A 27,883-nucleotide genomic window follows, 5' to 3' on the forward strand; every position below is an offset into this window, starting at 1 on the left:
GAATCAATCTCAGTTCATTTCAATTTATTTTAGGGTGTGTCTCGATCAGAAGGGAGAATACTCAATTGTTATAATCTGGTTCGATCGTATAGGCAAGCCTCAGATGAACATCATCAGCCCAAAGCGTACCTTGGCGGAGCCGATAGCGGAACAAACACCACTACAAACTTGATTTGTCATCGGGTCAAGCTTCAACTTTGTCACGATCATGCATTTACTCCTTGGACTGTAAATAGTTTCACCGTTGATTTATAATTTGTGTCACACTCATATTGATCTTTCTCTTCAAATTCCTGTACTTCAGAAGCATTTCTCGTAATCTCTAAAGCTACAACACTTCGAGACGAACCAACAATGGAGGGCAGGAAGATTGTGATTTCGGGTGCAGGCCGTGGCCTTGGCCGTGCTTTGGCCATTGTCGCTGCTTCTCAAGGAGCTACTCCGATATTGCTGGGAAGATCGCAAAGCGCATTGCAAGAAGTCAGTGAGACGATCAAGAGCGACAGCGGCGCAACGGCATACCCTATTGTCTGTGATCTTTCGGACCCTACTTCCGTGGCTCAAGCCGCGAAGGAGATAGCCGAATCACATCCTGATATCGATATCTTGGTCAACAATGGAGCCCATTTCACTGAAGGCAGCTTCGACAAGCAAACCGATGATCAGATCCTATCGGTCGTGAATTCAGCAGTCACTGGCACCATGATCTTGACACGACAGCTTCTGCCGTTGTTGAGACAACGACCTCGAGCAGACATTCACAACGTTGTCTCCATGTCTGGCCTTCAGTACGCGCGGCTCACAGGCGCTTCCCTTCCCTTCAGAGCGGCAAAGGCTGCTCAGGACGGTTTCACCCAGGGATTGGTGGAGGAACTGAAAGGTACATCCGTACGCGTCACTTCGGTCTATCCTGGGTTGATAGACGATGTATCGCCTACCAGTGCCGAATGGCAGAAGCTGCGTGGTTCTGAGGAGGGTATAACGAATAAAAACGTCGTTGATACAATCATCTACGTACTGTCGGCGCCACCAAACGTGTCATTACGCTCTATCGTTATCGAGCGGACTCTATCAGACTTCCTGATTTGATCAAGAGTACAGATATTGAGAAGTAGCAAGTCTAGTAGCTTCAGAGTGACTTGCGGCAGAGATAAAGGTTATAGTTGTGAATGTGACTTGTTCAAGAATGTGTCATTTTCGAAAGAGGTCACTACCAATTGATTTACCATTCGCCCTTGAATTAGAAGTTCTTGATATCTTTATAGATAAAATTTTGATGTAGCAAATCTAAACTACTGACAATCCCCGGAAGGACTCTGATGCGCTTGCAATGTCAACCCTTTTCTCCCACGGCTTCCGTCCTTTCTCGTTTCGAGACCAGACTTCGTTGATATGCCCAGAGTCGGTATCGAGGAAGAACCAGGCCTGCGGCTAGTTCTGGTATTTTCATCACCTAGCTGAGAAAAGTGATCCTTTTTCCAGCTCTTCATAAACCCTTGATGGATCTTGAATCTTGAATGTCTTGAAGAATAATGCGGCGACCCTGTCCCACTTGTATCCAAAAATGAGAGCGAGACTAGATACTGCCAGAGTAAATGGTACTGCAGATGACCAAAATACCCTCTGAACTCTGCCTAACTCGCGGACATCTGTAGTGTTCATCCCAAAGAAACTAGTAACAAAAGGGCTGCACATCATCAGATCAGTTGGCACATTCATTTCTGACGCAAAATACTCACAGGGGAAGAAAGAATAACGTGACGAAGGTAAAAACTCTGATAGCCTTTCCATGACCCTCGTCGAGTACCTCTTTCATCTGTTTCATGTCGTGACTTGTGGCGGTCAAAATCCTCTGTGCATGCGGTTTGAGCTGGGAGGTTGCTGATAAGGAACGGCGTCTTTCGCTTCCTGTGTTAGTGGGTATACACACTCGCCTGGAGGAACCGAGCACCTGCGACCAGAAGGAATGACCGACTCGCTGGTCAAAAGACAGAAGCAAGATACGCCCCAACGAGAATACAAGACTGACGGATGCTATGCTCTCTCATGCCAGATAATATACCACGCCCTTCCCGACGGGATATTCGATGTCACTGGGGCAGATGCGTTCCTCGCAGCGACTGAGATTCCCGAGACGGCAAAGACTACACAGTGGCGACAAGAGCACCAGGACGAAGATTTGCCCCATGTCCTCGCACGAGACCTATTAGAGGACCACTCAGGTCGAGCATTTCCATCAATTGACCAAGGTATCCCGGCTTGTCTCACGGGATTGGTGCATGTAAAATAACTCCCGAGCAATATAACAAAAGAGGACCATTCATCAGGTCAATGCGGTACCTGTAAACCCGCTGGTCATACTTTATCTTTAACGGATATATACGGTATACCTGATAAACCACGAGCCGACCTCAAAGGTCGGATAAGAGGTCGAAAGGAAGCTCTCGATGCAGCTGCTGTTAACAGCATGAGAGCCAAGCCTGTAGCACTTTGTGTGCAAGAAGAAATGACGCGTCGGACTTTACAGAAAGGTGAGCCACTGCTCAACTCCAACGTCGCTATCCTCCAAGACCTGCCAGGATTCCGCGCTCGGGACTTCTGGCTCACCCATAAGATCCAGTTCGCAAGTGGCAACGCCGAGAAACCCAACACCAACTCGAAAGCTGATCCTACGCCCCAACTCGACACCCAAGCGATACATCGCGATGGTCTCAAAGACCCCCCAAAGAGCACCCCTATCACGTAATGAGAGTCCACATAACTCCCTCCCCAGAATACGTAGCGCCAGGGACTCGACCAGACTGCTTTCATTCTGGAAAGGGGGTTGCTTTGCAATAGGACAATCAATTTTGACTGCTTCTCATATTGAGGAGGTGGAATCCCTGCTAGTAGGGAATTAGATGCTCCGGCGGAATCACGAGCCCTTGTAATTGTTGACGAGGATCAGGGTGCCGACGAACCGATCCCTGACATCTTTGAAACATTAGATGAAATGCTTCGACAGAGAGGTAATTTTGATGAGGCTGTTGACGTAGCGACATTGATGTGGAAGATGATACGAAATACATACGACCAAGGGATCAACCCATCTTCTATGCACCACGAGCCAGGTCCAACCTAGTCCGAGAGGGGCCAAACGGGCCCTACTTTGATATTAACCCATTCGAATGTCGTTTCAGGTCTGGAACCCGAGATCGTTCTCTATCCGCCCATCGAAGGGAGGATACTTTCTCGAGCATGCGTGCGACAGTTTCAGACGTCCACGGTGAGCCGACAGCCGACAGCCGTTTGACGGTTTTGACATCCCTGTCAAGGATTTGCCACCTGCTAGTCAAAGCACCATCCTCAACACTTTCCATCGAGCCAGAGACGTTCAGTGTATGCCAGGCTTCGCAAACGAGCAAGCTATCATGGCCACATACGACGGCAAGAAGTTGGGCATTCGGAAGGAGACCAAGTGACCGTGGATAACAAGGGATCTTGGTTTCGACGCATTTGGAAATCAATCTCCCAAGGGGAATGAGAGACCTATGGCCCTTTGCGCATCCTTCAAAAGAAGGTGCGCGCGTACCAACTCCTGGTACCATAAGATCACGCCAAAGACGTGAAGCGGAGACTTGTCGCTGACCTACCACCCATTCGGGGCCGCATCAAGTATCTCTATGTCGACATCTCAGCCATTACCTGCCAGCTGGTATTTGCTAACCGCAGGGACGACGGTCAGAATAAAGGGTACCAGGATGACTCTTCCCAGCTTCAACTTCAAGTCGGAGCCCTCGCAGGCCCTTGCGGGTTCAAGTACGATTCTCTCAGAGAGTTGCCTTATCCCCAGCAACCTCGCTCAAATCGAGAAGTACTTTGGAGGCAGAATAAGGGAGTTTAGATGCAAACGTGATCCGGAGGAAAAGCCGGTTCGGCAACACCACCCAGGCTGCTAATACCTCCCCCCCCAAAGTTCTCCAACATACAAGTATCGAAGGCGGCAGCCTCGATATAGCCAACTTCTACGTCTCCGATAGGTCCGACACCCATTAGACAATATATTTCATCCCTCTTGGTGCCTTCTGCGTCCCCGCCGAGTTGATCCTTCGGTTGAAGGCGCTGCTAATTGCTAACCCGATGGACCCTATCTCCATCAACCTCAGTATTCAAGCGGCAAGCCTGTACCTACAAGTTAAGGCGTCTATCGTTCTCGATGCTGAAGGTTGTGCATGTGGCACACGGGGCGTTTTGAACACCCAACTTCAAAGTCTTCATCCTAAATCTTACAACTCTTATCCTGAACTTTCCAAAGTCATCACAAGCTCTTCTAAGCCCATCATCAATTTACCTAGAGCGATTTGAGTAATTGGTTTGCTGCCTGACGTGTGCTTTTTAGATCTGTGATCCAGACTTGATGCGGCTGGGAGATTGTTATCACCACGCAGAACTTAGCTCTCTTACTACATCGGCCAACCAATTTCGGATGTCTCCCTTAATTTGTGGTCATTGCCTCTGGGCCGAGGTCATGATCCGACATCAAACAAGCCGCTCTTCTCACAAAAATGCCTGCCTCAATCTTTTTCCTCCTCTCCTCATACCAATTTCTATAGTCGTCTTGCCCCTCTCTCGCTTCCTCACGATGTTCTTCCTCAAGCGGTGGAGGTAAAATGCCTGGCAAAGGATTGTACCATTGTTCTTTCGGCGTCTTTGTCCCATTAACCCCGCGGAATACCTTTACGGCTTCCTCGTTGTATGGGAAGCGATCAAGCATTGCTTTGACTAGAGGTGGCAGGAAAGGAACGGCATCAACAACGTCGCGATCAGCGGTGAGGGATCGATAGATTCCATCTCGGCCAAGATGGCTTATGCCCATGCCCGTTGGGTCACGTTTCATGGTCGCCAAGATATGTTCGAGTTCTTTTTGGGCGGGATCTAGATCTTCATATTCCACGCGCCTGCTTCCAGGTGGAAAGGTGCATTCCGTAGCCGTATTGTTGTTTTCGTCAGTTTGTTCAGCCATGATGGTGCTACGCATAAAGACGCTGGATTCGATATCGGTTCTTGGCATTGCACATTTGACTTCATGCTGCCTTTATACAAGAGCTGTTGGATGAGTCGTCGTAATAGCGCTTACTTCTTGGTCAACATGTGATAGATCCTTCATTCTAGACTCTGGTCTCTTCAAGGGTCTTGGTAGATCATTGCCTTAGTCACTCCTCGCGGGTTGAAAATGACGACACTCGACATTCGATATCAGATCACTTCTTGCTGTGTTGTTCGAAAAGAGGTTGAAAACCAACAGCCACGCACATGAATATCGCGTGAGAATGATGAACGGCAACGACTTTCTGTGAGTCCCTGGATACTTCAAAGTCTCTGGACTGAAGTATTATTAGTCAGTATGCTTTCGGATTTTCAGCTAGGACCAAAAGCCGGCAGCCGACCGACTGATAACCGTTTCCAAAACGGGATTGTTCTCTTTGAGGGATAGCGGTACCCCAAATTGAGCAATTCCATCACTCGGCAAACCCCTCACGGGCTTTCTTTCTTCGGAACCGTTTATCCTACGAGTACGGAGTTCGAAAGTGGTACGATGTCGAAGTAAGCACTAATTCTTCCCACCTGCGGAGTTACCTATTTAGTAACCACTTAACCAGTGCGAATATCTCGTAAACCTCAACCTTAAACCACGTTGTCAGAAGATTTTAAGCTTCACTAGATAATGTCTCCGATGTCGATCTCTTCGGGAGACGCCGTGAATTCAGTTTGATTGGACAAAGATCTTGAGATCTGACGCCAGCGTCATGAATCATAGTCACATTGTCAAGTTTGCTACGCTACTCAGGTCTTCTTAGCTGAATTGGTTTCGCAGTGAAAGGTTCAGAGATCGTCAGCCCTGGAAGGGTGAGTGCGTTAACTGGCCAATAATTGTTTGAGTTGATAAAAGTTAATCTTCAGGAATGACATCAATACCTCGGTTAACGCTCATAACGGCTTCAGATGATCGTGCATTAGAATTTAAGTTACAGTGATGATGTATATCCTGCCGAGGGTATGTGACTGCTCCTACTGTCCCGCATCACATCTCATTGATTAGTCGGACTCCACGTGAAACACCTGACGATCGAGTCAGATCAGTAAAGTCAGTCAGCCCATCCGCAGCGGCACAAACGTTATTCAAAACGGGTCGCCCTGTGGTGGCAACCTAACGGTTGAGATAATCCATCATCGAAGGCTTCTTCATGCGCTGCGTAGCAGGGAGGACTTCAGTGTCAGGGCCTGGGCTTTTCCAATTGGCAGTACTGATGAGACGAGGGCCAAACTTGATGGCTGTCCGCTTCGCAACCTCAAGTGCAATTGGTTCAAGTATTTGAACCTTATCCTTCATGAAATCGAATATGCTTATTTCGTCGCCATCTCCGTCGGCAAGTCTGAACCGTTCTAGCCTTTCGCGATCGAGGGACATTAAGGCTTGAAGAGCCGCATCTGCTAAGACAGCACGCTTGATCAAGATCCTGGTTGCATCCTCGTTTGTGCTAGAGGTAGATGACTCGATGGAGAGCTCCTCCCGGTCAAGTCTCCCCAGGCCTGAGAGAGCCGCAGAGGCGGGCTTGGACGTAAGAGGCTTGGACTCAGAGACCGCAGTAATGAGCATAGGGCCAAGCCATTCGGCAACGTCTCTTCCTCCCTCAAGTTGCCGAGTTGGACCCAGTAAACCTTGAATAAAGGCAGCTCCTCCGTTCATCGCAGCACTCTCTATGATGTCGACCTCCAGGCGACGACGATCGCGGAAATATGGTCCCCTGGAGTCTTCGGTCTCTGGAACAACTTTGTTTGAAAGCTCCACGCTGCATTGAGCTAAGATGGGAGTGATAGCAGGAGCAAGAGTGTCAGCCTTTGGCGCACCAGCTTTCCAAAATTGCCCCATCTTGCTGATCACCTCTGTCACATACTCGTCGTGCTCAGAAGCAAGCACTGCCTGCAAAGCAGCTTCAGCGAGTACCGCACGTTCAGCGGGACCATGTGCTACGATGTCAGTGCTATGAGAAAGCGTGCTCTCTGTGAGTGACCCAAGCAGAGTTCCGGCTACTGCACTAAGATGACCACCGATGGGACCGAGGAAAGGAGAAGCAATGGGGAAGGCATCTCTTCCCACATGGGCTACACTTTTCAGGGTGTCGAAGAAGTTTTCTTCGTCGAATCTTGGGGTTTCAAACGCTCTGCCGGGGTAGCCTCTGTTGAGACCGTAAGGCTCATTGATGCTTGTCTGGCAGGAATCAGAGACGCCATAAATGAAGGTACAGCTACTCACTGTTCGGTCTTGAGTTTGAACTATTTGGACCTTGCCAATGTCGCCGAAAATCGTCCTCTTGTCAAACAAACTGATCAAATCGTCATAATTGTTACCATTAGCGTTTCCAATCGTAGTGCCTGAGTTACTGTCAAAGCCACCGCCGCCATAGCTATGAGTTCCAATTGCATGGAGTCGTCCATTAGAGTTGCGTAAGACTGGGGCGCCAGATTGTCCTGATAAACTGTCAGCATTGATTCAAGAATTGCCAGTTGTGGAACAACCGCACCTGCGAAAGTTGAGATAGAATACTCGACCATATGGTGAGGACTCTCTCCAATGTTATAGTCGCTCCTGGCAAACTCCTCGTACATCTGAGCTCCTTGTTCATCCTCCAAGGTTTGATCGCCTGGATATCCGACGACACCAAGGTATGTGCCATCGCCCGCCTCTGGGGTCTTCACGTAGCTAAAGATGCGCAAGTTGCCCGTGAAAGGTCGATCAAGCTGAATAAAAGCAACGTCCTTCGCACGGTTGCTCGATCCCTCAATCCATTCAACAGGAGTTACAACTTTGGCGCCGTATCGCGCCTGAACATGAGGTGACCCGACAGATTGTTTGCCATTATAACCAATGTAGCACTTGATCTGATCAGCTGGGCCAAGCTTGCGTCCCCAGTCGTGGACAACATGACCGGCGGTAACGAGGAGGTCTGGACGAATGAGCCATCCGGTCCCCATCATCCAAGTTTGATCCCCTCTGTCTTGAAACCGGGACTGAATCTTCACAATTGCTGCAAATCTTCGATCAGTATCTCATCAAAGCCTTCTCATTAATGACAACATACAGCGATATTTTCCTCCTTCTTGGAAATCATGGGGGTCTACCAACTGACGCAAGTCCTCTCCGATGATGGACTCTGAGCTACCCTTGCTTCCATCATCTGGGAGGATGGCAGATTCAATGGGCTTGCTAGACGTAGGAAGCGAAAGCGTCCAAGCAGCAGCGCGGCCGGGCCCCGGAAAAGCCATGTTTAACGTATTGAAGGATTGCAGTGAGGTCGTGTTGTCGCGACAAGATTCGGGGTCCAAGTTAGAATAAGAGTAGTGTAAGATTGAGAAGAGTCTGTTTGTGCTATGAAGGGAATGGTCTCTTTATCTATTCGAACAAGCATTCGACCAATTGTCTGTTGCTTTTATGCCATGGAGTTCCAGCTGGGCCTTTTTAAATAGTTTCATGCATAAAAAATGGTCTACATCAAATAGTGTATGTCTTTCGCGATTCACATCTCAGCTTGGCGAGATCTAGACCGAAGAGAGCAATCAGCTGGCCAAAAGAGGGCGCCCAAACGCCCACGCTAACCTGCACCAGCCAAGCTTCATTCGTATTCTCCGTCTGTTTGGATGGACCGATCAATTCAGCCAGCCACAACCCGAGTATTTATGGGCAATTTACTCCGGCTTGGTAGCAGTACAGTGAATGGTGTAGCAAACGTGATGCGACTAATAAGAATGCCAAGATCTGAACTGACGCGCCTTCATGGTGCAGCTGCATTGGTACTTAGCTCATTGAGACCTGAGCATGTGAAGCAGTAGAGAATGACATGTCACAAAGGTTATCTTATCTGATCAATGTTTGAGAACGTAGCGAAAATGATATTATGCAGAATATGCTACTAAATACAAGGATATAATATGCTCTTTTGGGTTATGTACTTCCTCGCACCCCTGCGCGAAAACAATTTTAAAATGCAACGTCCGTTCCAATCGTTACTCGCCGGGCAGTCCGGCTGCATGTCTATAGCGTGTCCGAGTCCGTAACTTCTATAGTGATGTGTGTACGTGAATGATGTGAGTTGTGAGTCGTGCGTGACGTGATGTGATGGTTGGTGATGGTTGTTTACGAAGAAGCCTCTTCGTCGGTGACACCCTCTCGGGTGTGCTTGGTGCCGTGGGGCTCGCCAACCCACTTGGAAGAAGTGATGGGGTTGACGTGCTGGACGTACATGGTGTCGATCTCCTCGAGAGTTCGGTCCTTGGACTCGATGACGAAGAAGAAGACAATTGCGACGAGGGCAGCACAACATCCGGCGTAGACGAGACCGTAGAAGTAGTCAATGGCATCAGTGATGAATCGAGTGCTGGGAAATGTTAGTGAGTGCTCGATTGAAAGTGCAATTACGAGGCGACTTACAAGAAACCGATGAGGAAGTTGAAGAGCCAGTTGGTAGCAGTGGCGATGGCCATGCATCGACTGCGGTACTGGGAAGGGTACATCTCAGCGACGACAGCCCAGACAAGAGGACCCCAGGTGGTAGCAAAGGCAGCGATAGCCAAGCAAGAGAAGGTAACAAGGACGGCACCAGCAGCGGGAGTGGAGAGAGGGTCCTGTCGGTCAAGAGCGAAGTGTCCAACAAAGGCGTAGATGAAGAAGCACATCATCATCCAGGCGGCACCGATCATCAAGGACTTTCTGCGACCGCACTTCTGGACGACATAGAGACCGCCGAATGTGCAAGCGCAGTTAACTGAGCCGAGAATGAGCTGAGTGACGTAGCTGTCCTTGAGACCAGTAGAGGCGAAGACAGTGGTTCCGAAGTACTGTGATTGTTAGTCAATTGTTGCGATGTGATGCCATTTGAGTTTACTTACGAAGAAGAAGTTGATACCAGTGAGCTGCTGACCGGCCTGGAGAGTGATACCGAGAATGGTACGGTAGGCCATACGGGGACCAGTGAAGATCTCGACAAGGCGTGTCTCGGGAAGAGCCTGTTCCTCCTCAAGCTTCTCGCGGATATCGTCGATCTGTCGGTTGACACTGGGGGAGTTGATGTCGAGACCAGCAAGGTTGGCAATGGTCTTTCGGGCTTCCTCAACCTTACCCTTTCGGTAGGCGAATCGAGGAGACTCAGGAAGGAGGAGGATGCCAACACCGAGAAGGAGAGCCCAGAGGAAGTTGAGGGCGTTGGGAATTCTCCAAGAAGCGCTACCATCGTAGTGGTTGGTACCCCAGTTAACCATCTCGGCGCACCAGATACCAAGGGTGACAAAGAGCTGATAGCAGGAGACGATGAGACCTCGAATGATGGCGGGAGCACTCTCACTCTGGTACATGGGGACAGCGACAGACAGAGCGCCGACACCAAGACCTGTTACAAGTCGACCGATCGCGTGTTGGTACCAGGCGTGTTGAGAGGCGACCTCGATGATGGTGCCGACGCAGGTCCAGAGAGCAGAGATGGAGATAGTCTTGCGGCGACCAATTGAATCGCAAAGGTTGCCAGCAACGAGAGATCCGAACAAGCAACCAATGGAAAGAAGACCGGTGATAGTTCCTTGTCGTGCGGCGCTGAAGTTGTATGTACCATCGCCGTTGGGAACACCGAATCGCTCGCCGTAATCCTTCATCATGAAATAACCAGAAACTTGACCTGAAGAGTATCCAAAGATCATGCCTCCCATCTAAGATTTAATTAGTTTAATTCCATTGCGATAGCTTGTTGTGGTGTTGAGAACTTACAGATGCGACCAGGCCCATGAAGCAGGCCCGGAAGGTGATGCGACCATCGGTATCGGGAGAAGGCTTCCTCTCGAGATGCTGACCCTCGCCAGCATGTTCATGGCGTTTACTACCAAAGAACTTCATATTGAAAGTGTTGATTAGACCAATTGGTCAATTGAATGTTGTATGTGTGTGATTGATGTTGTGAAAGTGTTGTACACGAATGCTGTGATGAGCCAGAACAGAGATTGAAGCAGCGAAGAGGTGCCATTTTGACTGTCTTTATTGTGGAGATGATCGTCGAGGGCCATCGCGGGCACCGAGAGACCAAGACCATACCAATGGGTCCATCTCATGACCTCTGATGGTCATGCTTTGAGCGAAAACTCAAACCCCGGGGGGCTCAGGCAAACGACTTGCGGAGACTGACGTGGGTGAGCAAGAACTAAGCTAAGGTTTGTGGACTCGAGGGACCAAGACTTGGAGAGAAGCGGAGCAGCTGTGAATAGAAGGCCCGTAGAGTCACGTCATGAGAAAAGAGTCGAACTGTGTGAGGTAAGCATTCCTGTGCTGGGCATCTCATCACGCTTTCATCGGCAAACGCTACGCCCAGGAGGGTACAACAGCACGCCCCGTAGGCTGATTGGTCCAGCGGAGGTCCCCTAGTCGCCCTTAATCCAGATTCATCTCCGTTCAGAAAACGGTGGATCGATTGGAGAACGAACGTACGTGGGGTGACATTGACAATTTTTTTTCCTCCCTGGCCCTTTCTACTACCGGCGCCTTCGGCATTGATGACGCACTTGGACCCTGTGAGATGAATAATGGAACCACTTTGATCCATATTTTTGTTCCAAGAACCCAGTTTTTGCTTCCATTGGTCTTCTGGTGGCATCTCTTGGCGCGAAGATCTTCGGCAGAGGCTGCGTCGACGGGAATACGCAGGTCTTTGAGGATGAAGATATTGAGCTGAAGGACAGACTGTAGAAACGGTCAGAGTATTGCATTGTCAGTAACTAATTTACTACACATTTATCGCTGAATTGCAATCTCCCTTCTCGCCCCGACACAGCTAGTCAGCTTCCACATATTTCCGGTGCTCGCCTTGTCCGCTGAGCAGAGCCCCATTCACATGATATGACACCGAGAGTCGCCGAATCGGTCGGACCGACTGATGATTGAAACGTCGGGCTCGCGCAGATTTTTATTTCCGAATGCTAGATTCTGGTGTTTTTTCCTCTCGAATTCCTGATTCTGATTGTGGCCAAAAACGTGATGTTATTATCACGGCATTCGTCTCCCGTCAGATACCGCATCTGATCTGATCTTTTAACGGTATTTCCGGCAACGCCAAATCGCCGGTTTATTTCCCACTTTCTCGTGAGGTTTATTTTGTTGTCTCTCGTAAAGGTACTCAATGGTCTAAACTCGGCCAAATGTCTCGAGTCTTATCCACGCACGTTAGAGACTGGCCGAATTGAGCGGAGCATGCTCAGCTATAGAAGCTCCATTGCCAAAACAGAGTTCATGGATTGGATAACGACGTCGCTGTGCTCGGTCATTTTTGGGTCCAGCGATAAGCCTTGGAAACTCAATTGGAACAAGACAGAAGATCAGGACAGGGCATGCGATGATGCGAGATAACACCGAGCAAGCATTATTATCTGCGACAAAACAACCCAACATGGCAGGTAGAGAAACATGCATTCAATTGTCGTGATTTGTGTATCTGAATCGCATCACCAACCGTCGTCGAATTAATCGCCACGCGCCAACTTACACAGACTCTGCATCGCACAAAGAATCGTTCTCGAACCTCCGTGCCTTGTTTCCATTCCCGCAGAGCCTCCTTTACCCCTGGACCCATGGCATCATAAAAATCACCCATGCTAATGCGGCTCTGCAACGGCGGAACACGATACCGTATCCACACGGGCCGAAGAAAAAGAGGCACTCGGCGATACTCGATGCGTATTCCCACTTATAATTAGTGGATGCTATTCGGACCCGAACGTTTGAGCCGTTCCATCCAAGCCAAGGAACAGAGTAAAGTTAACGGAGTGCGGAGCCCGCGCAACATGCACATGCACGGCAATTAATCGCGGAGAGGGAAAAAAAGGTAGAGATCGTGGGTGATGGATGACATGGAGAAGTCCGTCACCTTGGGACGGGGTCTAGAATATGGAGGATGTCGGAATGTTTTGACAATAACAGTCGACAAAGGCCTGATCTTGACTATCTTGTCGGATGACGTTTGCATTCTTCGTTCCGGAGACAGCCATAGTTTCTTTGCTGTGACAAACGAGCTGAAATGCAATATACATGAACCGAGATTAATATCACATGCGGTAAAACTATTGAAGTCTAGGCACGAGATCGATATGCACTTTGATCAAATGACCAACTGTATCAGTTGACTAGCAGATTCTTCTTGAGAAATTTTATATACATATTTGAGGCTTTCACTATGTTAGACCATTGAACCTTATGTTTGTTGACGTCGTGCTGATCCTCATCTCTAAATCTCTCACCTCAAAACACCTCCCACGTCTCACCAATCCAACTACTCGAATCTCTCCGTGTTGCTAATCCCCTCAATCTCCATCCGGGGATAACCTGCCAGCACGCACGCAACCCTCCCCATCCCACACAAGATAAACGCTCCCCCGGGTCTCTCTCTCGGTCTTACCCACAGGTCGCGTATCCGCCTCATCGTCCTCTTTTTTTCTTCCCCAGTCCAGTCCCCTTCATGGGGTGTGTAGGTATTTCGCCGAGTAGCTGTTGCCTCCCCCAGAGCCACTCCTCCTCCACAGAGTTGAACCCCCCCTTTTTTTTCTGCAGACTTCTCCTGACGAGCTTATCGGTCCTTTGGGACAAGAGAGACCGCGGGCAAGCGAGGTTTTACATCCCGTATCCTCCGCATTTGTGGGAGATATTGCGGGCGGTGGGAAATTTTTGCAGTTCACATGAGGGTTTCCAACGTACGATCTCGGGGCAGGCATCTATTTGGAGTTTTCTTAGGTATTCTATATGCAGAAGGTGAGAAGGTATCATATCATTGTTTCCCCCTGTAAATCCGGGCATATCAGTTTGGGCAGTATTGAGAAGACCTCGTGAGGACTACCCTGCACACACTTTCGGAAGAACACTGAGATAATTAGATAAATTCAATTAGAAGCAGCTGTGCAGTAAAGGAATTGAGAAGGATGGCTTTCTCAATGCATAGACATATGTCGTAGTTCCTCCAAGCCAGTTTATTGGCACGTGAATGCACATGTCCATTTTCCCTAGACAACACCAAGTCTGAATCAAGAGCTTCATGGTCACAGACGCGACAACTAGAACCTCCAATTCAGTTGTGAGATCTTAACAACTTCCCACCAGATTGTTGACTGACCATTGGCCCCTGAGTTGGGGCAACCTGCAATGGGCCTCTTTCTTTCGGCATGAATCAATGCATATGAACTCAAAGACTATCCAGCAACATGTATTCACGAGCCATGGCTATATCATATGTTCCAAAGCGGACCCACGACATATTCGGATACCTAGGCATCGTGGCAAGCCACAGATCGTCTCCCCGTGAAGATCTAATCTACCTGCATGATCGTGTGGCTCCCTTGTCGTCTCTGCACAGCCACGACGCATGTGAAGATCATACGATCCGAATCGTTCTAAGCTTATTCTACAAATGTCCCCATCTAGTTTCACTTACTGGCTGGTATTGTCCTTAGCCCTTCAAAGACAACATGTAGTTACTCAAAAGCAGTCTCCATGCTCTCGATAATAACTTAGGCTTAAAGTTCTAACAAGTTCCTCGGCTTTTCTTTCTCTATTTCACCAAGTCTTTCATTATTCATTTGAGCAATTTCTATTTATATTTTACTACAAAGTGACACTAGGGTGATCGTGTCAATTTCTCAGTACCGCCACCACTGCGTCCTTTCTCTTCTCCTTGCAGGCTACCCATCGAGTTCCCGGCGTAAAGAAGGAAAATAGCTTCAAGGAATCATGAATTAAAGGGGCCCAAAAGTAAGTATCGGGTCTACTGTAGATGTAGGGTTGAGAGTTCAGTAGAAGCTTCAAATCCGAGCGGAGCAATGGCGTGTTTTCGCTTGCATACCTATTTGCGTCATGTCTGTGTACGGGTTGGTAACCATTCATTAAGACATCTCCTAAGACCTATCTCAGTCCCTCTACCGCGTCATAATCTCCCTGTACACTAACCATGAAGTGCTATCTACTAAACACGCGACATTATATTACAAAATGCGTCTAGCATCCTTCCTCTGTCTTAGTGCATCTGCTTCCACTCACGCAATATTCTCGCATTCTCTGTGCACCCCGTCAGCTTCGCCAACATCTCTGCGTCAGCAACATTCTGTGCAGTCTCAACTTTGGGCTGAGCTCCCTTCTCAAGTAGCCACCTTACCACATGAGCTCCCTTCTCTTTTACGGCAGCATAGCACAGAGGAGTCCCCCAATGGTAAGCACGATATGGTACAGTAGAGTCCATCGCGTTAATGCCCAACTTCATCTCATCCACAAGAAACACCAACATTTCTGCTCGCTCATTTCTTGCCCCTGCATCATCTCCAACTGCCTGGTCATGGACTTCTTGATAAGTGAAAGGGTCTGCACCAAATGATGCCGCCTCCCCGGCTGCTCGGTGAAGCGTCCGGTGGCCCAGTAATGCTCCCTTGCTCTGCAAAAACCGGAACGTTGCAACAGAGCCTCTGACAGCGCATGTCTCTAGTAATGGAGCCGGCTGCGGGAAGCTCTCGTAGAGGTCCACCTCGCCATCCATGACCCGTGCGCCATGCTCAACCAACCAGCAAACCAGCTGATGATCGTCGCAGACGAGATCGATTAGCTTATCGCCCCGCTTAAGGGATCTGTCAACTTCAGCCTTGTTGAGATCCCAACCATGAGCCACGAGCAGCTCGAGAAGGGGGATGGAGGAGTTTGCGGCGACAGCAAGAGGCGATAGAGACGCGACAGGTGCCCTTTCACACTTGAGAAGATATCTCACCAAATCGATGCTCCCGTGGCGGACACACCGACCCAGTATAGATGGAAGCCATTCTTGAAGAGAAGAAAGAAGTTGAGGGTCGGCTTTGATCATTTCCATGGCGGGGACGAGCTGCGATAAAGATCTTTCGCGAATGGCCTCATTAAGCATGCGGCGGGGATGTGGAGACTGCATCGCATTGCTTATGCAGGAGATGGCATGCTACTATGATGAATGGTCAAGGTAGACGGCAGTAGGTTGGTAAATTCAAGAAGGCTTAGAGATAGGTGATGCCCTATCCTATTCTCTCCTTTGACCTCACTTATAACTAACTACTCGATACTTTTGTATCCAATGAGGATCCGAGCTATGGGAGAAAACTCAATACAGCTCACCAGGGATATAGATATTGTGCCAACTACGGGGGATCCTCCAGAAATTCATGCAAGCTGTCAAACCTGAAACATGGTGAAAGCTTAATTGTCTTCACGTCTCTCTATTTTCTCTGATTCCACCTTCGTTGCGTAACTGTTCTAGCCATTTCAAGCAGGTCAAGTCGTCGGTCCGACATTTTAAACTTCAAGGCTCAGACAAGGCACTGCGAATGCGTACTACATCAGCCTGGTAAGAACTGTTTGGGACTCGGATTGTCTACGCATCTATGTCTAAGAAAGGGTATGGCTGCAGCCAGCACCACATTCTATTATATATTGGAGCAGACGGGTATGCTGGACTTTGAGAGTTAGAAACAAGCTGCAGTGCTGTCTTATATGTCAAGTACAAGCCAATCAGTGCGTTTTTCTATCTGCCTTGCTCATATGGACACTTAATATGTCGTTTCTATTGAAAAAAATTGCTAACAGCAACAAACTGGACTATGAATAACCTTAAAGGCAAGGGCTTGGCAACACTGAAGAGATGAGGTTCTTATTAAAATTACTCCAGGCATCTCGTTCAAAATTACATCAAATGAGGTTTATGCCATCCATGTTTCATAAGGACCCCGATTCTAGACGCAGTTCCTGATTCGTACTTTGTACGGAATTTACCGACAAACTTTGTCTTGGATGAATTCAAATCCGACCACCACCAAATGTTGAAACAGAGATACGTCTGTGCTCGCCCTGCACAACTCCAAGCCTGTCCAGCTGACTCGACCCATGGAAAGCATGAATCTACATTTTCCTTCAAAAGATTCTTGGTTCATAGCAGGGATTAACGTGGCTCAGTCCTACGTCTTCGTATACTCTCCCAATCGATTTGCAGAGTAGGAGAAGTCGGCTTCACCGAACAAGATCCCCTTGAATATCAGAACAGAGTTGAGCTCGACTTCGGCATCAGGGAGCAAAAAAACCTATAACACATATCCTAAGTGACAAAAGATTTAGGTAGACTTAGAAAGCATTTAGATTGGTTATTTTTGTCATTTTGGGATATATCACATAGCTTCTAAGGTTTCTTGGCCCCCCAAGTTCGGCAGTTGAAAACTTCTGTATCCTGTCACTTGCCAGGGACCGAAGCCTTCACGGCAACCTCTGGTCTATATATTGTAGTCAACAGTCCTCAAAGTTGACATGCATCAGTAATCATTCTTTCATTACAACGTTTTTCACTCATTTCTCATAACTCTCATTCTCTCACTTTCACTTTCATTTTCACCTTCACTTAGGCCGCCTTCATCATGGTCCGCCTCGCCACTCTTGCCCTCTCTTTGGCTTGCTCTGCCTTGGCCTCTCCCTTTGTGAAGCCATCCGATTCGTCTTTGTCTGATGTCAGTGACGTTGGATTTGCCATCCATGAGAGGGCCATCTCGAAGGCAATCACTAAACCCGCCATTGTCTGCGACCTGACTTGCAAGGCCTGTTTAGCCAAACCTGCCCCAAAGAAAGGTAAGGACGCAGGTAAAGGGAAGATCGCTGGTAAGGGCAAAGGTAAGGGCAAGGGCAAGGGCAAGTCTATTCCTCGATCTCTGGAGCTGGAAGAGAGGTCTTTGGATGATATCGAAGACCTTTGGGGGACCGATGCATCAGCGGCAAACGAATATGTCATGGAGCAGATTGACAGTGTCGCGGCAAAGGACGACGAGTTGGACTGGAACCTTATACAGCATGACGCTGTCTCAGGCCAAGGATCTTGGGCTGAAAAGCCCTTGCGGAAGTACATCCGTGGCCTCATGGGGTAAGTAATACACTAAGTTTAGGATAAAATGATCCTGAACTTGTCTGAATATCTTCACTGTTTAGGATAAAGCCCTTATGCCATCTTTCAGAGTTACTTTACTAACATGATTCTAGCTGTACTGGCATCGTCATCGTCTCTGACAAGGGCTACTGGTTTGCTCATTTTGTAAGTCATTATAATCTTTACCATAATATCATCTGAGTCGAGTTCAAGACGCTGATTTCTATAGATGGAAACTGGTTTCCTCGATCGTGGTGACAATTGGAAGAGCAAGATCATCAATCCTCTCCAGCAGGGTACCAACAAGTTTATCACCCCTCGGTCATTGGCCAAGTCCGGCGGCATTCTAAACAAGGCCAACAACGTCAAGATTTATGTCTCAACACCCCGTACCAAGACGTCCACGGAGCAGAACCCAGTCCTCCTGTACAAGTCCAAGGTCGACGAGCTTTTATCTCATATCACTGGACGAGGCGAGCCTTTGAACGGTGTTCAGGTCATCACCCGCGGTTATCTCAAGCCCGAAAGTGAGGCGGAGCTTGAGGCGTTCCATAACAGAGCCAATGGAAAGGTTCTTATCGAGTACGACAACAACCAGCTGGATGTCAACGGAAACCAGCCAAACCCTAAGGAGCGCATGTACCGTGTCTGGCTTAAGCACAAGTACTACGAGCACAGATTCCGCTAAGGGCAATTCGTCTAGATAATCGAGGGGGTTTTGATTCGTTCGACGATTTTCCCCCTTGTCTGTCCTTAGGGAGCAGGAAAACTTCTGGCCTCGACTTAAGGCGCCAAAATTAACTACTCTAGAACCTACCTAATTAGTTTAACTAAATTTACCTATTCTATACTAAACCTGCCTAAGCCTACAGTGATTTCACCTTAAGTCTTTTTGTCATGTAGGACAGACTCCTCTAGCCTATTCAACATCTCTTCCTGGTCTAGTAAACAGTCCAGTTGACTCTCTTCAGGCCTCTATCATGCGAAGTTGGACTGAAGTCGCCGAGCCTGGCGGATAAAATAGATGACCAGTCAGAACAGAAGACAGTGTCAGCCTATATTTAGTGCATCCAGCAGAGGAACACTCTGGGAAGCTAAAGAAAAAAAACAGGTTACTGGGCCCTGCATCAGCCAGAGACGTGTATTCTGGGCAACAGACTTGTACAGACTCAAATTCGAAGAATTTCCATCTACTTATGATGCATCATGCACGTGTCACGCGATTCGTGTCAAAAACACACTGCCAAGTCGCAGGGTCCTGTCGGTAGTTGCCCTTGGCGTCCCGTGCTGCTGGGGCCATCTGGTGGCCCTGTAGATGTTCCAGCATGTAGCCTATGACCTATATGATCAGCAATTCGAAACAGTGTTCTTCCAGATCTCGAGAAACATGAGGTTTATGTATCGTGTCTCTGTTCACGCAACCATCTAGAGTCTTGAAGCTTCAGGATACGTTTCTAATCCCCAAACCCCAGAATCGGACATCACCGCTGCCCCCAAAGTATCTCTGGCATCCAAGCTTGTTGCGGTCTGAGTAACCTTAAAGTTTAAGCAGGAGAGGCTTTGTTCATTCACTCAAGCCTAGAACACTGCAGGGTTATGGTCAGATACAACACGACGATCGCTGGCCTCTCGTAGGTGCAAAATTATTCCTCACGGCTACACGGCTTTTAACCACGAGGATCAGACGTTACTACATTCAATTATGCCCGTGGAAGATCCGCATCGAAACTCAAAGTCATTCATATTCCAGGTAAGCTTAATTGGTGGACACGTCACTAAAACATGCATGATCGAAATTCCACCAATCTTGCCCCGTCACTTTCATCCAGCCTTACTAGTTTCATTCTCTCCCATGCTCATATTGGGGGTAGTATCTCCATTACCCCAGACTTCGGGTCGTCGTGCAGCTGATCATATCGAGCAAGTTGAGCAGAAAATCAGGTCGTTTGATTGGTCTCCGCAAATAACGAGTCGAGACGGAGAATTATGGTATTTAATTCCTCGAATGAGAATTGAGTTTGGTTCGAGATGTAACATTGAACGGAGTTTCACTTCAATGACTAGGTTGCCGTTTTCGGACTCGAGCGTGATTATACGATGCTAATTGGTGCAATGAGCGAAAAACAGGTACAGGGGCCTTAGAACAAAGGGGAAGATTGATTGAAACAGATATATCGACGAGAAAGAATATATAATGTTCATAAATATATAAAGGATGAGATATCCAGAGAGCCAAGAGACTTGTTCACTCAGCATCACAACTCAAGCCTTCACTAGAAACATCTTCGGAATAATCTCAATTCATTCATCATGAAGTACACTGCCATCCTCGCCCTTGCTGGCGTCTCCTCCGCCGCTGTCACCAAGACTCTCCCCAAGTCTGCTGGTGCTACTTCATTCCCTACTGCTGTTCCTGTCAAGGGCAGCTACGATGGTGGCATGAAGCGATTCGAGCGAAGCCGTAAGCCTCTTTATACCTTGTCTCTAAACCTCTGACTAACACTTTTCCTAGCCTCTGTTTGCCAAGGCCAGAGCGAAACTGGTGAGAAGGATGCTATGTTCATTCTCGAGAACGGTGCCACTCTTTCCAACGTGATTATCGGCGCATCTCAGGCCGAAGGTGTCCACTGCAAGGGTACTTGGTGAGCAAGTTTCTCTCGACTCACCATTTCTCATGCTGATTTGACTTTAGCACCCTGAACAACGTCTGGTGGGCCGACGTCTGTGAGGACGCCGTCACCCTCAAGCAGACCAGTGGAACTTCTTACATCAACGGTGGCGGTGCTTTCCATGCTAGCGACAAGATCGTCCAGTTCAATGGCCGCGGCACCGTCCAGATCAAGGATTTCTACGCCGAAGACTACGGAAAGCTCGTCCGCAGCTGCGGAAACTGCAAGGATAACGGCGGCCCTCGAAACGTCGTCATCTCAGGCTCTGTTGCCGTCGACGGTGGTGTTCTCTGCGGCATTAACACCAACTACGGAGACACCTGCAAGATCACCAGCTCGTGCCAGAACAAGGGCAAGTACTGTGACCGCTACGAGGGTAACTCAAGCGGCGCTGAGCCTTCCAAGATTGGATCTGGCCCTGATGGCAAGTACTGCACTACTTCTGGAGTTACCACAAGCTGCTAGACGATTGATGAAATGTTATGAGAGACGGATGGAACGATGTTGTTCACTTCTTGGTAAAAGTTTATGTACCTAAGCTTTATGTTTGTACATTGTGAGTTTAGCACATGGCTCGCCCCAATATCAATTGCAGTTTACTTTATGCAGAGTTGTTGAATTTCGTGTTGAACTACGTGAAAGCCTCATCGCTCCATCGAAACCATGATTTATTCCATACGAGTCAGTGTTACAAAAGTTTATCATCGTCACTTGATACCATCAACTTAAACCAAGCCAAATGGACATGTACATCCGGAACGGTGCACTCGGAGGATTGCCCGGCAAATGAGCTCGGATATTCAACCAACCCTTAAAACATGGTGCTCACGACAATTCAGCCCAACCTGCGGAGCCAAGACGTTAGCCCTACGCCTCTTCAATTGGTCAAACCGGACTAAGGACGGATTAGTTGCTTAATTGGCATGTCGACCGAAACTTGACGTGATGACAATTGTCAAAGCTTCCCCATGTCAACAGTTCTAGACCATTGAGAGAATGAATAAATGCTTCCATGGCTGCCGATGGCCCGGCATATGGTGACACACAAAGGATCGTCATCTTATAAGGTTCCGGATAGATCTCCCTATATCGTTAGTTGTCCCGCGAAATGGATATGTTTTCAATATATTCTTGACACTTATTAGCAAATTGATACCTTGCCCATTACAACAGGGAGGAGGCTAAGATGATCTACGTCGGAACTTTTCCCTAGTCTCTTGCAACGCTAACGATTGCCTTCCTCTTCTCGGCAGCAAAATATCCCTGCAGTGTATCAGTTGACGATTGTCTCAAGTATCATCAATTGCTTGTGACTGGCACTTTTGAAAATCAAAGGACCTTGATATCTTTTATTCCTGCTTGATTGAACTTGTCAAGACCTTTTGATTGAGCTATCAAGCTTATTCAGGGGAATTGTTGAAACCAACTCCCTGACTCGGTAATAGATCGCCACGCGTCACCTCGATTGGCTGACACCCTTGGGCGATATCGTTTCAAGACAGATTAGTGCCCCAGAGAGCAGCTCTCGACTTCAATTGGCTTGTCTATCAATCTGCTAATTGGCACCCCCACTGCCCTGGCGGTAACCGATTCACCAGTCAAATCACAAAACAAGGCAGAGAATAAGGAGCCTCATTAATTATGCACTCCTTTCATCTCGTGGCGAATGGTGCTCTCAAAACTTGAATTAGGGTATGGCATGTTTCGGTTGGCTAAGTCGCTTATGGTTAATTCTCATGCTATACCTCGCCAGGCACGCGATGCGTGGGATCGTCGCTCGCTTTAGGCAGGTAGTGGTTGCGGCCGGGGTCGACTATCTCGAACGATGACGATCATCGTGGCACATGTTTGGCACGATAGGTTGCGTGCCGAAAGACGACCAACCCAACATCCGATCAAGGAACATGGCTCCAAGTGGAAGTAGACAACTAAAGGAGAGAGCTTCAAGATAAATAGAAGCCTCCGTCTCCAACAATATCTCCTTCTCATCAAGCAACTCAGCTCTTCAGTCTCTACAACTACATTCACTCAACACCACTCTTTACAACTTACTTCATTCTTTAAGTTCTCCAACTTACAACGATCTTTCTTCAAAATGCGATCTGCTACTCTTCTCGCTCTTCTCCCCTTTGCGCTGGCCGCTCCCTCCCGCCGGGCCGAGCCCGCTCCCATTCTTCGCCCTCGCGGTGTCAAGCTTGTCGATGGCAAGTACATCGTCAAGATGAAGAATGGCTTCCAGGCTTCTTCCATCGAGAGCTGGGTTGACAAGATGATCGAGTCCATCGAGGCTGATGCCGATTACACCTATTCCAAGGGCTTCGGCGGTTTCGCTGCCAGCCTCAAGGATGATGAGCTGAACAAGCTCAAGCATGACCCCAATGTCAGTGACTTCTGACTCATATGGATCCAGCCACAAAGGAACCCAGCTAACAAGGTTTAGGTCGAGTACATTGAGCAGGATGCTTACATTAGCATCACGGCTACTACTCAGCAGAGCAATGCTCCTTGGGGTATTGCTCGTGTCTCCAGCCAGAGCCCTGGTGGCAGCACTTACACCTACGACGACAGCGCCGGTGAGGGCACTTGCGCCTATGTCATCGACACCGGCATTGATGTCGACCATCCCGTAAGTTTGGCCAACTTCCAGAGGCGGAGCAGCCTAACCTAACACAATTGCAGGACTTCGATGGTCGCGCCAAGTTCCTCAAGAACTTCGCTGGTGGTTCCGACAGCGACGGTCAAGGCCACGGCACTCACGTTGCTGGCACCATTGGTTCTACCACCTACGGTGTAGCCAAGAAGACCAGCCTCTTCGCTGTCAAGGTCCTCGGCGACGATGGCTCTGGTACCAACTCTGCTGTCATCGCTGGCATGGACTTCGTTTCCGGTCACGCCAAGGATGAGAACTGCCCCAAGGGTGTCGTTGTCAACATGTCTCTCGGTGGTGAGACATCCGATGCCGTCAACCAGGCTGCCAAGGCCATCGTCGATGCCGGTCTCTTCCTCGCTGTCGCAGCCGGTAACGACGGCAAGGATGCTTCTGGATCCTCTCCTGCTTCCGAGGAGAGCGCTTGCACTGTCGGTGCCACCACTCGCGATGACACTCTCGCCGACTACTCAAACTTCGGCTCTGTCGTTGACGTCCTCGCTCCCGGTACCGATATCCTCAGCACCTGGCCCAACGGCAAGACCAACACCATCTCCGGTACTTCTATGGCTTCGCCCCATGTCGCTGGTCTTGCCGCTTACTTCCTCGGTCTGGGACAGAAGGCTGAGGGTCTCTGCGATTACATTGCCTCCAAGGCCCTTGATGGAGTTATTTCCAACGTGCCTTCTGGTACTGTCAACAAGCTTATCAACAACGGTGTCGGTGGCAGCAACAGCAGCAGCATCCACCACTAAATGTAGGCCAGCGGCCTTTCTCTTCTGAGTCCGATATTTGATCCGAATCTCGGTGAGATGGATACATATTTCTTTTCTGTACCTAGCATGAGGTAGTTTCCTAGCTGTATGACTTGAAGCATTGAATAATAAAAGCTTTTTTTTTTCGGCCGACTTCTTGAACATGCTTTGATCCGTGATTCTGCCCGCTCTATATGAGTCTCTTGCCAAACCCCTTACACGCTCCTGGCGCTTGCGTCTTCATGGATTTCTGGTGAAGATATGGCTTTCTGGTACTAGACAAGTTAGCCTTGCTTCTGTTAGATCATGAAGCAGCCAGAGGCGAGGAAGGTCAGTGATCTATGGTCTCCAGTCGTATTCCAAACCCAAGATCAGTGACTTGCCCTGTCCTAGTTAGAGAAGAGGGTTTTACTATAAAATGTTATTCTACGATAAGATAAGTTGATGTAAAGATGTCTTGCACCGGCTGCCAAATGGTTAATACATAATGAATTAATACACTTTTACATGGTAAACAAGGAGTGGATGTTGTGGTGAAGCCGATGGCGAGAACTAAAACCGAGACATTTTTGTTTATTTTTCCGTGCAGTATACAACCCCCCCCCCCCCCCAAAAGGTGTGTTCTAGCCCTAGCCATTTCTTGGATTTAAGATAAAGGGTGGTGCAGGGCGGCCGCGATTTGTGCTGCTAATGCACCAGTACAATTAGATATTGTTTATTTGGAAGAGTACCTGGCGAATTTATTTAGAGTGAAAATCCCCCCCCACAGGAAAATGGGATTTTTTGATGTTTTTTAAAGTAGGCCAGTGCTTTAATTGGGATGGCAAAACGCTCCATTCAAAACAAAATGCAGTCCAGTCCCTTTCACGTCTTTCTTTGCTCTGTCGCTCCTTTATTAGAATATCCGCTCATTTCCAGGGCCTTGCAGGGTACCTGACTACCGCCAACATGATGTCAAACACTGTTGGACGCCTTGCGCTTTTCGCAACACTCCCTTTACTGACTTCGAGATTCACTGTTACACAGGACAACGATGGTTCTGACCAAACCGTGGCCCAGGCGATTTTTACCGGGCAGGGCCTGAGTGTAGTGAACTGGGACTTGAGTGCTGCATCGGGCAGCTATGGATCCTTCGCTGACGGCCCATTCGGCATCGGCAGCGGTGGCATCTTGGCCACTGGTCCCGTGTCTGGCGCCCTGCCTGGAGGAAATCGTAATGTCGATAACGGGCATTCGAATAACGGAGAGCAGGACAGCTACTGTGGACCCAATAGCCAGAATGCCCTCGTTCTCTATGCAGGTGTCTTTATTGACTCTGGGTATAATGGAGTCCAGCTAGAGTTTATCCTGGCCACGGAAGAGGACGAAGGGTACGTCACCGCTCTTGAAGGAAACTCACTTTCGCTGACACAGAATAACTAGGGGCCAGCCTGACTCTATTGGCTTGCTCGCCTATACCGATAACGAGCACCAACTGGCTGTGGATGGCAGCGGAAACAGAATCACCGCCCAGTCTTCCTTAGCAAAAGACCCAATCGCCATACGCCCACCTAACAGTGTTACCGGATACTCAAGATCGACCCCTCCTCTGATTGTAACACTTCCGTTACCAGGAGGAAATACCCAACTCGACATCTTCCTCTCGATATGCGACATCAATAACGCCGGCCACGATTCAGCTTTACTTATCAAAGGTACTGCTTGTACCGACTGCGAGTTGACTCCAAATGGTGCGGAGATCAACTACGTCAAAGAGACGACTTCGCTCCAGCGAGAGCAAGCATATACCTCTACTATACCTGCATCTGGCACAGCCTCGGGAACATTCATATATTTTGTCGCGCCTGAAGAAACGACCACCACTGCCCTCGAGCAACCAACCTCGACTGACGCTACAACTACGACTTATGAGTCAACGGAGACAACCACGACTGATTCAACAACTACCACCGCAACAACGACTAGTGGTGAGGTCAAGAGCACCTCTGCAGAGGCAGCGGTTACAACCAAAACAACAACTAAGGAACCAACTACTACTGCCGAAAGTACCTCGACAGAAGAGCCAACAACTGCTAGTCAATCTACTGACACCAACACGTCAACTGAGCTGGGCACTACCGTTGAGGACACAACCACAAGTGACTACTCATCCACCACCACGGTTGATGAGCCCACGACCAGCTCAACAAATGTCTCGATAGTCAGCACCGTTACCACCACCGATGCCACTGCCGTTGTCACTACAGATACCGCATCCACTGTTGCTACTGATAGCGCGAGCCAACCAACAACTGCAACTCTGAGAGAATCAACCACTGTCGCGTTGACCAGCAGCACGATAGTGACTACTTCCGACGAGCCTGTACTCCAATCAGATACAACGACTACCATGTCGAGCGACTCAAACACCGCCAGCTGGAGTTCATCCGAGACATTTAGTACATCTTCTGGGTTTTCGAACCAAGCTACAACTTCTCGTGCCTCGTCTTCGAGTGAGACTTCACTCCCACTCTCTTCAACTGATATCTCTTCGACCGAAATTTCTTCCACTGCGGCCGTTTCTCAGGAAACTTCACAGACTCTTACAGCCCATTCTGAACCATACACCACTTCTACATCTTCTCTCATATTTTCCACTTCTGCAAGCGGTTCCATCGATTCGAGCTCCATTTCCGTTTCAACACCGGCCAGCACCATCAGTATGGGCTTACAAGGATCCTCATCTGCAGGCTCTACAGAGCTAGTTGTTACAAAGCCAAGTTCCAGTCAAACCACGGTGTACTCAGTACCTTACAACTCCGGTAAGCCAGGACAGAGCCTCGTTGCAACGACAGTAACAACCATCACGTACACTATCGTCAATCCTTACAAACCCTCCGAGTTGACGGTCACTGAGTACTGCTCCACTTTGTCGTATCAACCATGTACTCGTTGTGCCCACCAGCCAATTCCCTCGGTTTCCATGACTACACAAGTCGTTCCTTGCGACGGATGCGGGAAGCAGGGAGAGAACGAGGTTACTGTTACAGTGCCTTGTGCAGCCGCCACAGAACCGGCCTCTAATGATCACCCCTACAAGAAGCCCAAGCTGCCGAAGCCACAAGGTTCGCATCAGTCGGAATCTCTAGTTCAGTATGCCAAGCCAACATCGGTCGTAAACCACGCTGTGCCTGGCTTCAACGGAACACTCACCACGGCCATCAGACATGCTCGACCTACGGCTTACGGCAATGGAGATTCTGATGCACACCACTACAACAATCCTGCTAATGGTACTCCTGATCAACAGCAAGATCACCACGAACCGAGCAGCCCCGAGGTCACCAGCATGAACTATGGAAACCCATCACTTTCTTCCTCCCATTCAGCTAGCACACCAACCCACCACACTACAGTGCCAGAGGTAGCTATTGCTTCTGGAGGGCGACTTCAGATGAATATGTTTGTCTTTTTGTCGACCTTTATCGGGCTTATCTTCTTCTTGTAATAGTTATGCACCCTTTTACTTCTCTGTATATATTCTCAATATGTAATGTGTATAGAATCTACGACTTTATCTTACATATATATACTTTTATACTTATCATCGGTCTCTGAAATGGGACAAATTGAACATAACACATGTCAGAATGCCAATAATCGCTACATCTACGCCTCCCTCATAATTGCATTCTTGTGCGATATTCTTCCATGTCCGAGAGAAATCGTCACTCTGACTCAACTCAGATGAGGACACGCTAATTCAGTTATCCAGAGAGTAGCTGAAACAATCGTACGCAATAGATCATCCTGAACGAGATCTACGGCACTCCCCTAGTCTCCTCCACCAGGACAGCGAGTACAGAC

General features: G+C 48.6%; 11 protein-coding genes across 11 annotated transcripts; 6 read left to right on the top strand and 5 right to left on the bottom strand.

Moving 5' to 3' along the window:
- The first annotated feature begins 243 nt into the window (after positions 1-243).
- On the top strand, positions 244-1,168 carry FOBCDRAFT_234441 (uncharacterized protein). Its single transcript, XM_031193685.3, has one exon. The coding sequence runs from the start codon at positions 355-357 to the stop codon at positions 1,087-1,089; it is 735 nt and encodes a 244-aa protein (XP_031030306.2). The 5' UTR covers positions 244-354; the 3' UTR covers positions 1,090-1,168.
- A 49-nt stretch (positions 1,169-1,217) lies between these two features.
- On the bottom strand, positions 1,218-2,132 carry FOBCDRAFT_234442 (uncharacterized protein; the record flags this gene model as incomplete). The annotated part of the gene is made up of 2 exons (XM_059609971.1): positions 1,740-2,132; positions 1,218-1,687 (listed from the first exon to the last, which is right to left on the bottom strand). Coding segments are annotated over exons 1-2 (320 nt in total), but the record flags the coding sequence as incomplete, so codon positions are not given.
- On the top strand, positions 1,967-2,746 carry FOBCDRAFT_282364 (uncharacterized protein; the record flags this gene model as incomplete). Its single annotated transcript, XM_059611617.1, has 2 exons — positions 1,967-2,249; positions 2,406-2,746. 2 exons carry the CDS (start codon positions 1,967-1,969, stop codon positions 2,744-2,746), a joined length of 624 nt encoding a protein of 207 aa, XP_059466397.1.
- Positions 2,747-4,474: 1,728 nt separating this feature from the next.
- On the bottom strand, positions 4,475-5,002 carry FOBCDRAFT_245982 (uncharacterized protein; the record flags this gene model as incomplete). Its single annotated transcript, XM_031193689.2, has 1 exon — positions 4,475-5,002. The coding sequence occupies one exon, from the start codon at positions 5,000-5,002 to the stop codon at positions 4,475-4,477; it is 528 nt and encodes a 175-aa protein (XP_031030310.2).
- A 919-nt stretch (positions 5,003-5,921) lies between these two features.
- FOBCDRAFT_234445 (trypsin-like cysteine/serine peptidase domain-containing protein) lies at positions 5,922-8,408 on the bottom strand. The gene is made up of 4 exons (XM_031193691.3): positions 8,121-8,408; positions 7,563-8,066; positions 7,295-7,509; positions 5,922-7,249 (listed from the first exon to the last, which is right to left on the bottom strand). Exons 1-4 carry the CDS (start codon positions 8,302-8,304, stop codon positions 6,188-6,190), a joined length of 1,965 nt encoding a protein of 654 aa, XP_031030312.2. The 5' UTR covers positions 8,305-8,408; the 3' UTR covers positions 5,922-6,187.
- Positions 8,409-8,908: 500 nt separating this feature from the next.
- FOBCDRAFT_171928 (general substrate transporter) lies at positions 8,909-11,053 on the bottom strand. Its single transcript, XM_031193694.3, has 4 exons — positions 10,793-11,053; positions 9,925-10,734; positions 9,467-9,873; positions 8,909-9,413 (listed from the first exon to the last, which is right to left on the bottom strand). Exons 1-4 carry the CDS (start codon positions 10,916-10,918, stop codon positions 9,173-9,175), a joined length of 1,584 nt encoding a protein of 527 aa, XP_031030315.2. The 5' UTR covers positions 10,919-11,053; the 3' UTR covers positions 8,909-9,172.
- A 3,187-nt stretch (positions 11,054-14,240) lies between these two features.
- FOBCDRAFT_149009 (uncharacterized protein) lies at positions 14,241-15,980 on the bottom strand (the record flags this gene model as incomplete). The annotated part of the gene is made up of 2 exons (XM_031193701.3): positions 14,241-14,322; positions 15,088-15,980. The coding sequence occupies 2 exons, from the start codon at positions 15,978-15,980 to the stop codon at positions 14,241-14,243; spliced, it is 975 nt and encodes a 324-aa protein (XP_031030322.3).
- Positions 15,981-17,466: 1,486 nt separating this feature from the next.
- On the top strand, positions 17,467-18,654 carry FOBCDRAFT_324905 (uncharacterized protein; the record flags this gene model as incomplete). The annotated part of the gene is made up of 3 exons (XM_031193702.2): positions 17,467-17,963; positions 18,080-18,131; positions 18,196-18,654. 3 exons carry the CDS (start codon positions 17,467-17,469, stop codon positions 18,652-18,654), a joined length of 1,008 nt encoding a protein of 335 aa, XP_031030323.2.
- A 1,566-nt stretch (positions 18,655-20,220) lies between these two features.
- Positions 20,221-21,239, top strand: FOBCDRAFT_193445 (pectate lyase). The gene is made up of 3 exons (XM_031193704.3): positions 20,221-20,427; positions 20,479-20,608; positions 20,659-21,239. Exons 1-3 carry the CDS (start codon positions 20,277-20,279, stop codon positions 21,098-21,100), a joined length of 723 nt encoding a protein of 240 aa, XP_031030325.2. The 5' UTR covers positions 20,221-20,276; the 3' UTR covers positions 21,101-21,239.
- Positions 21,240-22,730: 1,491 nt separating this feature from the next.
- On the top strand, positions 22,731-24,037 carry FOBCDRAFT_266006 (peptidase S8/S53 domain-containing protein; the record flags this gene model as incomplete). The annotated part of the gene is made up of 3 exons (XM_031193705.2): positions 22,731-23,015; positions 23,076-23,261; positions 23,315-24,037. 3 exons carry the CDS (start codon positions 22,731-22,733, stop codon positions 24,035-24,037), a joined length of 1,194 nt encoding a protein of 397 aa, XP_031030326.1.
- A 948-nt stretch (positions 24,038-24,985) lies between these two features.
- Positions 24,986-27,524, top strand: FOBCDRAFT_209389 (uncharacterized protein; the record flags this gene model as incomplete). The annotated part of the gene is made up of 2 exons (XM_054707839.1): positions 24,986-25,407; positions 25,460-27,524. 2 exons carry the CDS (start codon positions 24,986-24,988, stop codon positions 27,522-27,524), a joined length of 2,487 nt encoding a protein of 828 aa, XP_054563814.1.
- Positions 27,525-27,883: the final 359 nt, after the last annotated feature.

This window comes from Fusarium oxysporum, chromosome XII, assembly GCF_013085055.1.
Source record: "Fusarium oxysporum Fo47 chromosome XII, complete sequence".
NCBI lineage: Eukaryota > Fungi > Ascomycota > Sordariomycetes > Hypocreales > Nectriaceae > Fusarium > Fusarium oxysporum.